At 32.0% G+C, this 13,376-nt stretch overlaps 1 protein-coding gene across 1 annotated transcript; it reads left to right on the plus strand.

The window, feature by feature from the left end:
- The first annotated feature begins 3,857 nt into the window (after positions 1 to 3,857).
- Positions 3,858 to 4,250, plus strand: LOC105804716 (uncharacterized). The gene has a single exon (XM_052623570.1). It carries the CDS (start codon positions 3,858 to 3,860, stop codon positions 4,248 to 4,250), a length of 393 nt encoding a protein of 130 aa, XP_052479530.1.
- The last annotated feature ends 9,126 nt before the right edge of the window (positions 4,251 to 13,376 follow it).

The following is a 13,376-nucleotide window of genomic DNA, read 5'->3' on the forward strand; positions in this document are numbered from 1 at the left end:
TATCCCTGCCCTCCAAAACGCGTCACTTTGCGCAGGGCCGAATTGAAATAAAAGAAAAATCATAGAGTAAAAATTGAAAATAAAAATAAACTGTATTAAAAAGATAGAAAATGCGGAAGGACCAAATGCGCAAATTGCCCATTAATAAAAAAACACGCGGATCCTCCTTGGCGGGTCGGGTCAACACGCGGTTCCTAGGGTGAAACGACGCCATTTTGGGTGTCAGAAGCAAAGCCCAAAACGACGTCGTTTTGGGATGTTTATATAAGTTAAAAAAACTTAAAAAAAAAATCCTTTGCAACCTCCTTTTAAAAAAAACCTTCTCTTTTCTCTCAACTATCTCTCAGCCCTCCCTCTCTGGCCTAGCTCTGGTCGACTGACCGCCGTGACGTCCGCCGGTCGTCGGCTACGGCGCCGCTGTCCACGATGGCCGGAGATAAAAAAATTGCCATTTTTAACCTTTTCGACTCCCGATCCCAAAAATGCCATCTTTCATCGGAGACAACAAGCTCGACCCCCCTCCACGACAGCGTATACACCGGGAAATGTAAGATCTAGCCTCTCTCTTTTTGATGTTATATTTATTTTCTATTTTTGAGACGTAAGAAAGAAAAGAAAAAAAAGAGCAAGAAAAAATAAAAGAGTAAAAAAAAACACCTTTTTCTGAATCTGTATCAACTTTTTTCTATTTTTTATTCAATTTTTCGTGTCCTAAAAAGAAGAAGCCATACATTGATATTTTATGGCTTTTATAGCCGATTTAAAAAACTGTTAATTTCTATTTTTTTTGTCTTTTTGTTATTTGTTTCTTCTGCTGTTTTGCATTGATTTCTCTCTGTAGGTGTCAGACGCGTGCTGCGGTGGTGGCATTCGAGGAGGCCATGAGGCGCGCGTGGGAGGAGCGGCGGCTAAAGGGTGTTAGGGTTTCTTTTTTTTTTTGAAAAGATGTTTAGGCTTTGGGCTTGTCGGGCCACTAGGGTTTTTTGTAATTTGGGCCTGTTGGGTTTGCTGTAAATGGACTTGGTATTTGGACTTTTTATTTATTTGGTTTTATTTATTATTTGTATTTGGTCTTGGGCCCGGGCGAAATTGGGCCATTACAACCATTAATATCTGAAATTCATCATGTGATATAAAAAATCACAAGGTTCATCAATGGCAACTTACAAAATCTTTAACAGTTTCAAAATCGAAGGTACAGACTAGCTGGATCTAGTTGTAACGATCTCAAAAACATAAAAATTATTAAAAAAGAAACGAAAATCACTTACCGATTGAATTTTAAAGCTTGGCCAAACCCTAGCTCTATTTTCATGGAAACTTTTGGCTGTAATTTGGGGAAGAAGATGATAACCACACTTTCTTTTATGTTTTTAATTTAATTTAATTTAATCCATCAAATTACCATATTACCCTTAGTTAATAATTAATTTAAAACACCAAACCTATGTCCATATTTGTCCATCACATAAATAAATGGCACAATTACCATCAAAGGAAGGTTTAATTTCACAATTGGTCCTTCAATTTAATTAAATTCTAACTAAATAAACTTATTTACAATTTAATCCCAAACTTATTAGGACTAAAAGAATAATTAATCCAAAAGCTAGTGGAATCAATCATGACACCACCGCTAGGAAACTTTGACCATGGTTTAATTACCATTTAAGTCCCTTTTCATTTATCAATTACCCAGTTAATCAAAGAGTGATTAAATTTTACATCTTTTATAATTTAGTCCTTTTAATTAAATAACTATCGAAACGTAAAATTTTTCAACGAAACTTTAATACCACCTTAATATCACTCTGTAAATATTTATAAAAAATATTTATAAAAATATTTACGGCTCGATTTATAGAAACGAGGTCTCAATACCTCATTTTCTAAAACCACTTGACCTAATAATTTATTACAAAACACAAATTATCAATTCAAAAACATTTTTTTAAAAAAAATTCATATTTGACTCGTAAATATTATTATTTAATATTTAAGAGCTTACCCATCGGATTTGGTGACCTCGAACCACTGTTTCCGGCACTACTAAAAAATCAAACTGTTACAGAGACAAGGTCAGATAAATTTCAGGATCCCCTGTTCTGACTTTAAAAAACCATTAAAAATTGTTCAAAAATAGTTAGGAGATGAACTTTATATGTCTAAAAATATTATTGAGTCTAATTTCATGAGAAATAAACGGAATGTTATACAAATTCTAAATAGAAAGATAAATAATATATAGTGGAGAAGGGTCAGAATTGCCTAGCAGCAAAATAGGGGAAGATTTGAAGAAAAACTTGTATTAATCTACTTTGAACTAAATTCTGATTTTTTATGGTTAATAGTTCATTGATTCTAGTTCCAAAAGCAACAAGTAGATTTTAATTTCGATTTTTATAGACCAAGATAAAAATAATTTAGTGATTGCTAGTCAAGTAGACAACCTTATTAAGAGTATATGTGTAATTAGTGAAAATGCTAAAAGTTGTTATAAGTGATAAAATTGCTAATACATGAGACAAGTTAAAATGAAATTGTTGAGACATTAAGTGAATAATTGTTATATGATGAATTAATGAAGTATTATATAGATTTAAATTGATTGGTACATGTTTGGGATTATGTAGTATTTATCTTAGCATGAAAATAAAGAAGTTTTGACTTATTTAGCAATAGAAGACTTAGGGTTACGACACTAGTCTTGTTTGCCTCTGCCTTGTTCTTTCTTATCTAAAGGAGTTCTGTATGAACCCTGAATGCAATCAGACTTTAGAGAAAGCCTAGAAATGATCTATAAAACTTTAAATGATTTGAAAAATGTCTAAAGATTAGGAGTGAGCATTCGAATGAATCGAGTGAAAAAAAATTTGAGTTAATCGAGTTGACAAGTCCTATTTTATCATCCTTACTCGATTTGAAATTTTTTTTGAATTGAGTCGAGTGAAATTGTTTGAGTTAAGTTAAAAAATTAAACATGTTAAATTAAAATATTGTTACAGTATAACTAATTGTTAGAGTACAAAAATTTGAAACTATATATATTTGAAAACTTTTTCAAAGCAAAGTAATAATAAATAAGATACTTTAGTATGATAAACTTGAATCATTAACTTATTTAGGTCCCTAAATTTATTATTTTAGAAAATTTTGGAACTTTTATAAATATTTTAAATTATGAAAATTATTTTGAATTATTTTGTAATTTTTGTTGAAAGAGACCAATTTGCTCATTTTCAAAATTGACACGGACCAAAAGGGTATTTGCACCAATCTGTATTTGACTTATTCGAATTGTTCGAGTTATTTGAATTGTAAAATTCAACTTGACCCGAACTCGAAACTCAAATTACTTATTCAAGTTGACTCAAATAATTCTATCAGATTAACTTGAAGTTCATTTGTTTTTGTACTTTTCGAACTGAATCGAGTTTTGCTCACCCCTATAAAAGATAGAACTTAATAATAAATTTGATTCTTATTTTTCTTAAAATGTAATATTACTTACTCGAATTTAGATACAAGCTGAAGCTTGAATAAGGGGAGTTGGATTATTCCTTAAAATTTTTATTAATACTATTAACGAAATTGTGATTGGATTGTAAATAGAATCGATGAAAAAAAAACTGAAATTGAAAACAATGTTGACAAAAATAATTGCCCACATTTTCACATTAGAAACTTGGTCAAGAACGGAATGCCATATGCCAACCAACCATTGAAAGCTCTTCCAGATTTACCGAAGAAAACTAACTATATATAACTAAATTAAATCTACAAAAACAAAAAAGAGAGAAATATTAGTCATCTCATTCACCATTTTTATATTTAAAGATTTAATTTATTTTAAAAAGATGAGTGTAGCAGTTCTTGATAGCAAAACAGTGACGAGATTCGTGGAAGCAAAAGAAGCATTCAAGAAATGCGTGGAAAAGTACTTCAAAATGGTGGATTCCAACGGGAACGGAGTGATTTGTCGGAGGAAACTTAGAGAAGGGCTGGATTTGCTTTTCACGGTGGAACATGAATCCACGGTGTCCAAAGAAGATATTGACAATTTTCACAGCATGATATTCGATAAGTTCGATGAGGATCGCAATGGGAAGCTGGATCTCTATGAGTTCGCGGCGCTGGTGAAGGAGATCATGATGGCCATGGCTCGTGGGATGGGCAGTTTGCCCGTCATCGTGGCTCTCGATCAAGATAGCTTGCTCATGATGGCGGTTCAACATGAAATTGGCTCCTAATTCCATGTGGGATTTTTGTGAACATTTTTTTTTTGGTTAGGAAAAACAAGAGGGGAGTGTTTTCAGGAATTTATTTAGGATAAAGTACACTAACTCTCACCCAACTTTGATCTTATTCATAAAACGGTTACTCAAATTTTAATTCAGTCATTTAACTTTAAAAAAAATAAATCAGTCACTAACGTTATTGAAAAATGATAAATCAATCACCCACTAATATTTTCAATTACAGGCTTAACGGAACAGATGACGTGACTAATTAACTTGCCACGATGAAACCAATTTAAGAACCAAACAAAATAGTAAAAGAAGAGGAAGAGAAGAAATGGAGATGTCAAAACAAGAAAAATCATCAGAGATCCAAACTTTTCCTTCCTCATCGTTTATTCACCTCCTCCCAACTTCTTGTCGCTTAACCTAGTGAAGAAGAGCTTCCAATCGAATATGCTTCACACACCAATTTCGATTATATCTTTTCTGGGGTTGACGTTTTTGGATTTGGATTCCGATTTGATTATAAATTAGTTTTCAAATAGCATACTTTATTCATTTGAAGAAAACCCATTCTAGAAATAGCTTGAAGGAGAAGGGAAAACTCGACTCATTATCGTCATGGAAGATTTGACAGACACGATATATTCGAACGACGGATTTTTTTGAATAAAGATTTGACTTTTTTTCTTTATTTTTTATGTTAATTGGTGTAGGAGATGATTTTTTTTTGGGGGGATTTCTATTTTTTTTAATCTTACGTTCTTCATTCAAAAAAGAAAATGGCTCCAATTTCTAAGTTTGTTCTATAACCATCTCAAGTTCTGGCCTTCTTTTGATCAATTCCCACACAGAACTTTAGTGGGATTTGAACTAATCCCATTTCAACCTAAAGTACTTGGATCCAAAAGTTCTAAGCTTTTCTGTGAGATGAGTTTTTCTAGGGGAAATTTGGGTTTTTCTTTTCTTTTCTTTCAGGTTAATCGGTGAAGAAGATGATATTTGGACACTGATTGAGAGGACCATTCTCTATTAACTTGTGCTCTTACATGTTCTGGGTTTTTCTTTTCTATAAGAAGAGATGAAATCAGAGACAAGAAATGAAGAATTTTAATTTTTAGGTTAATGATTTCATGGATTTTTTTCTTCTTGTAGAACATAGATGAAAGAGAGATATGAATTAAATTTCTGGGTTAATGATGATTTTGTGGGTTTTAATTTATGGGTTAATGGAAGTTCTTTAAATTTTTAATTAATGAATTTTTTTGGTAAAAAAATTGTTTTTCTTGTTCTTTTTTTATTCTCTTCTTCTTCTTCTATTCCCAGCTAGGCAGCAAACCCTTCAACTGGCTGGTTAAATGACAGTAAGGAGCTGGTTAAATGCCAGGTCACTTTTCTGGTACGGTACGTCTGTAATGGAAAATGATTAGAAGAACTGATTTGTTATTTTTTAAAAGTTGAGTGATTGTTGGTGTACTTTACCTATTTATTTATTTTTCATGTAATACTTGGTTTACAACCTTCAATAGCATCCATCTCTGATGTGATGATACTCACAAAAAAAGGCTAGTCTAGTTTTTGTTGTGATTTTAAGGTTTGAAAGGGAAGCTTGTAGATAAATTCGTTAGATTTGAGATTTGAAGCATATGCAACTCTTTATTTTTCTTATATTTTTAAAATGCCAGAGTTTAGATTTTAGGTAATGCTTAGTATGATGGAAAGCAGACATTTTCCTAGAAATTTAATATAATTCCAACGTTTTATATGTCAATTTTTATTTACTTCCTTTGGAATCTAACTTTCCCTTGGAAGTTACTTTCTCATGAAAATGACAATATGATTCCCATGATAAAATGTGGGAAAGTTAGTTTCACATGTAGATTGGAAAGTTAAAAAAATATTAAGACGAAGTTAATCCTATTTTATATTGGTTTAGGGTATTAGTCTATAACGACCCAAAATTCAAGTGGTGTCGAAAAATACAATATTAGAATCCTATTTTCAAATCGAGTTTGTAAATATTAAATAAAAATATTTATAAGTTAATATAAAAATATATTAAAGAATGGTGAGTAATTTCATCAATTAATTAGTTACTTAAGGTACATAGACTTATAAATTGTAAAAATTCAATCACTATATAATTTTAATTAGAAAAATGCTTGGGGACTTAGGTAGCAATTATTCAAAGGACTAAAATGGTTAAAAATGGTGGATAGTGGATGATGATGTAGGATGCCATTAGGCTTAATTAATGAATGATTAAAGTAAACTAAGCATGATTAAATTAATTAACTAAGCACTAATTGGACTATATAAGTTAAAATTGGAGGATCAAAACCACATTCTTCTTCAACAAAGAGAAATTTTCCAAGCTTTGAAAACATTCAACCATTAATTTAGCTAATGTCGATGCCAGGCCATTGAGAGGGAAAACAAAAGCAAGAGTTGTCGACGAGCAACACAAAACCCCGATTTGTATTTCTATGATTCGGGATCAATTTATTTACTGCATATTCATGACATTTTACATTATACCATGTTGAGGTAATTTGTTAATGGTTGTTTGAATGGAATCGTTATGGTTGAGATTGAATATTGAGACAGGGACTAAATTGAATAGAATAGAAAGTAGTATGATTGAATGGATATATGATATTTGGTAGTATGTGTATAACATGAATATATGTGATTGAAAAATGAATTGGATTGTGGTTGTGAATATGATTGAGAGCATGTATTAAATTGAATTGTGTTATAGTATTAAATGTCAAAACTGTGTATTAGTTGAAGATAGGATAAATGAGTACGATACGGAATACTACATGGTATGCAATATATGAAATGAATTGATTATGAGATTCAAATGTGATGTATGGTTACAATGTATATTGATTCGATGTTACCCTAATAATGGTCCCAAGTACCGTTCAATTAGTTGACATGCCATAGGTTGAAAACTATTGTTGCCAGACTATTCGGGATGGTAGAATGTTCAGATGTTGAATGCCATCGTTGCCGAGCTATATGGGATAGTAGAATAAGTAAATTGTGCAAGCCATCATTTTTGGGCCATATAGGATGGTAGAAGATTGAATTAGAGACCCATTGTTGTCAAGCCATCCGAGGTGGTAGAATATTGAAATAGAGTAACCATCATTGTTGGGCCACTTGGGATGGTAATATATTGTATAGTGTGAACCATTTTTGCTTGATCACCTAGGATGGTATAGTAAGTATGGATAGAAAAAGTCATTGTTGCCGGGCCACCCGAGATGACAAGAATTATAACGCCCCAAAGTTCTTGTTTTTGAATTGTGAAAATTATGTTAAGCGAGTAATTTGGTTTAGTGGCTAAGTGTTAATTATTTGTGTTTGAGGTCCTGTGTTTAAATCTCTTCCCTTGAATTTTTAGCATTTTTCCCTAATCCCTGACTTTGAATATTAAGCTTATCTATTATTTTTGCTCAATTATTAACAAGAACGAATCTGTTGGTTCAGTATGGTTTCAACTTACCCAGAAATCCCAAGTTTAAATCTTGTTAAGTTTAAAACGAAATTTATTTTTATTCCCTATTGTGGTGTTGCCTAAGTATTAGAATGTCAGTTAAGTTTAAATTCCTAATAATTTGATAGGGGAATCTGGTTGGGTTTAGTAAATATCTATATCATTATTTTAACAAAAAAAAAAAACTAAAAACTACCATTCCCTTAAAATTTTCTTTTCTTTTTTCTGTTTTGCCGTTTCATTATTATCGTTCTTTCTCACATTCTGATTTTGTTTTTCTTGTTCCTTTCTTTTCTCCATTTTTTGTTATAGTAAGTTCTTTTTTGCTATTCCTTTGTTCATTCTTTCTTCCTCGCTTTTCCCTTATTTTTCTTCCTTCTTCTCTACTGTCGAATTGGGTTGTGCTAACGTCCACTTTTGGATTTCATTGTTGGTCATGCGGGGTAAAGGGGAATAGGTTTTGTTATAGTAGTTCCTTTCGATGATATATGTGTTATTCGCTCACTTCTTGCGAATGTTATTTTTCGATTTGTCGTAACAATGGACGGCTAATCATTTTTAATGTATGATTCTGTTTACATGAGAATCAAGTAGCATATTTTCCTCTATTTGGTTGAGTATAAACAATCTTCTCTTCAAAGGGTAAGTTATTTAGTTTACAAGGATCAAATGTATTATGATTTTTGGGTAGAATGCTTTAGAAAGCAAGGGTCAGTTCTCGTTTTTGTCACTAATTCGTAAGTTGGGTGTCGTTTCAGGTACTAGATTTGTTGTTGTTGTGTTGGCATCGAAAAACAGTCAGGTATGTAACTTCAAGCTCGAAAATATATGAATGGCACGAAGCCAAAAAGCTTATTATCGACGTCACACGACCATGTGGGCCCATTTTTCAGAAAATTTTAGTGAGGGTCGTATTTTGAGTGTGTTTCGAGGTCATCAATAATTTGAGGTCTATTAGGTGATAATCATGATTCTGATATATGAAAACTGTGGATTTTTTATTGTAAGATTAATTTTTGTAAGCATCTTATTCATGTAACTCTGTATCTGATCTGAAAATTTTGAGTGTATTGATAGTCTGTTTCTTATATGTAAAGCATGTAACATTCTGAATTTTAATTAATAAGAGAGAAAATTTATTTTAAAAATATGGAAATAGCCTAGTGGTTAATTGATAAATAGAAAAGCATGGAATTAAATTAAGGCCCCAAGTTTAAATCTTTTCTCTTGTAAAATAATAAAATTTTGCAAAATCACTTATTTTTTTAATGTGTGTGTCATCCATGCCCTTTAGACCTAGGTATAAATATTATTTTTACACAAATTAATTATCCTTTAATCCAATTCTCCCCACCCTAGCCTCCCTCTCTTTCTCCTCTCATTCTCTCTTTTCATTTTTTTTACTTTCTTCCTTGTTGTCGTCGCCCAAACCCTTGCACCACCATCTCTTTTCCTTTTCTTTTTCCATAAGATCTTGCACCATCTTCTCTTCAATCTTGCTGCCACTTTCCCTTAATTTTCCAACTCAAAATCTGAAATTTTGGATCTCCAAGAACGACTTTCATTGTTGCCAAGAAGTGCTATTGTTGCCTCTATCACCTAGTTTGTGTAAATTTTTTTTTCTCAGTTTCTAAATGAATCTTGTGAGATAAAAACTCAAAATTCAAGATATGGAATTTGGGGGATTTTTAAATATTTAATGAGTATTTTTTCAGCCTTCTAAGTGATCTTAATAGTGGTTTCAAATCAGCCCCAATTTGGCCACCGTTGGTGGTGGTACGCGCGCCAATGGGCAAGAAAAGGGGCTGTTTTTATTTAATTTCTTCCCATCTTCTTCCAGCATTATCTTGGGTTCTTGAACCCTTCCTAATAAGCATTTAATCATGTGTAAATTAGGGAAAATCGGTCTTGATCAATCGGCGACTCAGATCTAACTTTTCAGGAAGCGTAAGTGTGGTTGATTATAAACTAGTGTATAGTTTCGGTTTAGACATTGGGGAAAGATTGTTAATTGATAAAATAAATAATTTAAGCCATAGATTAGCTACTGATTTTTCATTATTTAAATGTGTTAGGTGCCGACTTAAACGCCCTAAATAAGCAGTAAAGTCGAAAGATGTTTGCGCGTGTGATTCGCGTCAAATTGGGTAAGAAACCTAACTAGTTTGGATCTGAAAAATAGTTATAATTATAATGACTAGATTGATTCCATAAATGAGCACTTGGGGGATTTTTAGGAGGCATATTGATTGATTTTAATACTGATTTTTAATTTAGGTTAAATTTTAAAGCTTATTAGAAAAATCGCAAGATTTGCAAGTGTGCTGCGGAAGAGAGTAAATTAAGGTGTGGGTCTTAACTCAAAAACTTGAATGCTAATAATGATTTTAGTGATATAATTTATAGTTTAGCTTGGTGATCGGGCTTGAATGTATGCTAAATACTTAATTGTTTAGACTCACACTGAGCTTGTTAAGCTCACCCCATTACTTCAACTTCTTAGGTAATGAACGAAATTAGGACCTGATTTGGCATGTGGACATTTGACGAACTTCGGGCTCATTTTCAAACTTTTTTTTTCTTTTTTTATTTAAAATTCCCTAAGTTTATTTGGTTTTTGAATTGTAAAGCGATTTGAACTGTGGTTTGGGACTGTTTCTGTTTTGGGGATTTTTCATGCATGCATAGGTTCACACATGAGAATGATTTATTATTACATACTGAAATTGGATTACGCATGTTACTTGGCTTAATTAATAATTAGGTTTTAAATCATTTTTTCCACTACAATCAAGATAACCAAAGTTATTTTCAAAAGCAATGATGTGCAAAGAGTTTTTTGAAAACCATGCCAGTGCTACAACCCTGACTTAATAAAGACTGAATTTTAATAATGAACATTTTTCTCAAAATAAAAAAGGTAACAGCGATTTTATTAAAAAAAAAGGAGAAAGTGCATTTAAGGTTTTCGACCATCAATAGGTTAGAATTTTAGTTTAGGTGTCCCATGTGACTTTCACAATTCAGCCATAACGTTTAGGCCGGGTTTGGGAGGTTACAGTTTGAACTGTGAGGATTTGAGAATCTGGCTAAATTGTTGAATGTGCATTGGGGTGGATAATTATGTGACAGAGAAAGTGTTGGCAGTTTAATAATCTACCTTATCTGGTGGTTTAACCACATATCTTTTCTAGTGGCTTGATCACACTTATCTAATTCTGGTAGATTACCGCATTATTTCTGGCAGCTTGACTACACTTTTCTGTAAAGTGACATAATCCCACTATTTTGGTGTATGGGGTTGGATGGGTATTAATTACCCTATTTGGTGTGTTGGGTGAGATAGAGATGGTGTGTAGCGGATGGGGATAGGACTGTTTTTGATATGTGTAATGTGTTTCATCGCACGATATGTCATGCCATCTGTATTTGATCTACTTATTATGTTGCATTGCATAAAAATGCCATGTTATTTATGTTCAGTTATTAAATCTGTATTTGCCATATGTTTTATGCATGAGGGCTGAGTTACACACTGAGCTTTGTTAGCTCACCTATATTTTATCTTCTTAGGTAATCAGTAAACCTAGGACCGGCGGCATGCGGGAGCTCGATTTGGATTTTTGTTTAATAAAATGTGACGGTTTCTGTTTTTAAATTTAAATTCAGACTTTTCAAACGGTGTAACTGTTTGGAAATTTGCTTTTTGGTTTTGGTTTGTTTTCGTTGGACTTGGTAATTATCATTTTTAAATGGAAAAGTTATACGCTTTTACAAACTAGAGTCACGGTTTTCATATTTTAATACTCTAAAATTTCCGCTGAGAAACTAAGTAAACAACTAGATGATTTACTATAAAATGAACAACCATAAACACAAATTTTCTAAAAAAAACTAGAAAGAGGTTTGCAGAAATTAACATTTAAAGATCACCCAATTTACAAGGATTACTTTTGAGTTTCTAAACGAGTTTATGTAATTCCTCAAGATTCAACCATAACGTCTAGGCCGGGTGTGGGGTGTTATAAGAATAGTATAAAAAAATATAGAATGTTGATGAATTGGTATATTGTGCTTATATGTGTGCTAAGATAGATAAGGTGTGTAAACTATTATATGAATCAATTGAAAACAAGTCATGGGGGCCGAACGAATACGAATGAGTTGATAAACTCCAAAAAGCGATTGAATGGTGGGTTAAATTATATATATAGATGTTCAATGAAAATTAGAATTGTATGAATTGAAATTGGAAACGATTTAAATATAGGTAGTTGATAAATAACTTAAATTTATTTTACCATTGATATTATATACTTTGCGATAATTTTCTAATACATATGTTACTTTATCTTAATTCATGGAATTACTGTTGAGTATTTTCGCTTAGTGTGCAGTTTGTTTTCTCCATGCGTAGGTTTAGTAGATCTTCGAGAGTGCGATAAGTAGATCCAGCATCCAAGAGGCAATCCCCCACTCAGCAAAGTTTGTAAAGTTTCATTTTCTTTCAAGTATGGCATGTACTTAGGTTGAGTCGAAATTAATATTTCGATTTGGCCTTATGTTAAATAAATGAAATTATGAATGTCACAACCTTTTTGTTAGGTATGTTTTGTGATATATTAATATTCTATTTGGAAATGTGTTCATATGCATATGTATATAAATGTCAATTAGTCTAATGAAGGACTTGAATGAAATTGTTGAAATAGTTGAATGTTTCTGTGAATAAATAGTACATTTAGACATAATAGACTTATTTAGTATATAGATTTGGTAGAAATTATAATTGCAATTAAATTTGAAGAGCTTTTGGTGTTTGTAAACAAGTACCAAAATTAACCATTTGAAAACAGTATGTCATGTCGCATGTCAATCTGTGGTCGTCGCAATAAGATCACGTTTCCATGCCACAGCGTGACGTTAGGATTTGGTTGCTATAATGAGTTCTACTTAGTATGTTGCTTTGTGACGAGGAACCTGTAACAACTCGATAGTCAGGGGTGTCAGAAAGTGTTTTTTCTGGACTCCGTCTCTACAAATTAGACCCGTAAATATTATTATTAAATATTTATGGAGATATATTAGAGGCAAATTAAATTTTGGATAAGTAATTTTCGTGAAATTAGGAGTTATTAAGGTACAAGTTCTAAATCGCGTAGGTGTTAAAAATTGAATTATAAATTGAAATAAATTAAAGGGATTAAGGTAGCAATTATACCATTGTTCTTTTAAGTGGACTGTCAAAAGGGAGCAATTGTGATATATATTATGTTAACTTAAAACATATATATGTCTTATAATAATAATAAGAATAAATAAAATGAAAACAAAATAAAAGAACGGAGTATTGTAGTGGAATGAAGGAGAATGAAATTCTCTTGCATGCAACCATTGTTTTGAATAAGGGGAAGAAAGAATAGTACGAACGACCATTGGAAATTTTGGGGGGTTTAAGATAAAAATTGCAAACGTCGTTTCGAAATCCTCGAGTAAGAAGGGGAAAGAAAAGGTCGACGTCGAATAGCTTGGAATATACAGTTTGTGTTTCTATAGTCCAAACCAAATTGTGAATTATTGCAAATTGAGTTGTTTGTGTATGGTAAGTAATTGAGGTGAGAACTCTT

Source organism: Gossypium raimondii, chromosome 11, assembly GCF_025698545.1.
Source record: "Gossypium raimondii isolate GPD5lz chromosome 11, ASM2569854v1, whole genome shotgun sequence".
NCBI classification, from domain to species: Eukaryota; Viridiplantae; Streptophyta; class Magnoliopsida; order Malvales; family Malvaceae; genus Gossypium; species Gossypium raimondii.

Excerpts from the sequence above, each read along its gene's own strand:
- LOC105804716 (XM_052623570.1), top strand. The coding sequence starts at position 3,858 with ATGAGTGTAGCAGTTCTTGATAGCAAAACAGTGACGAGATTCGTGGAA.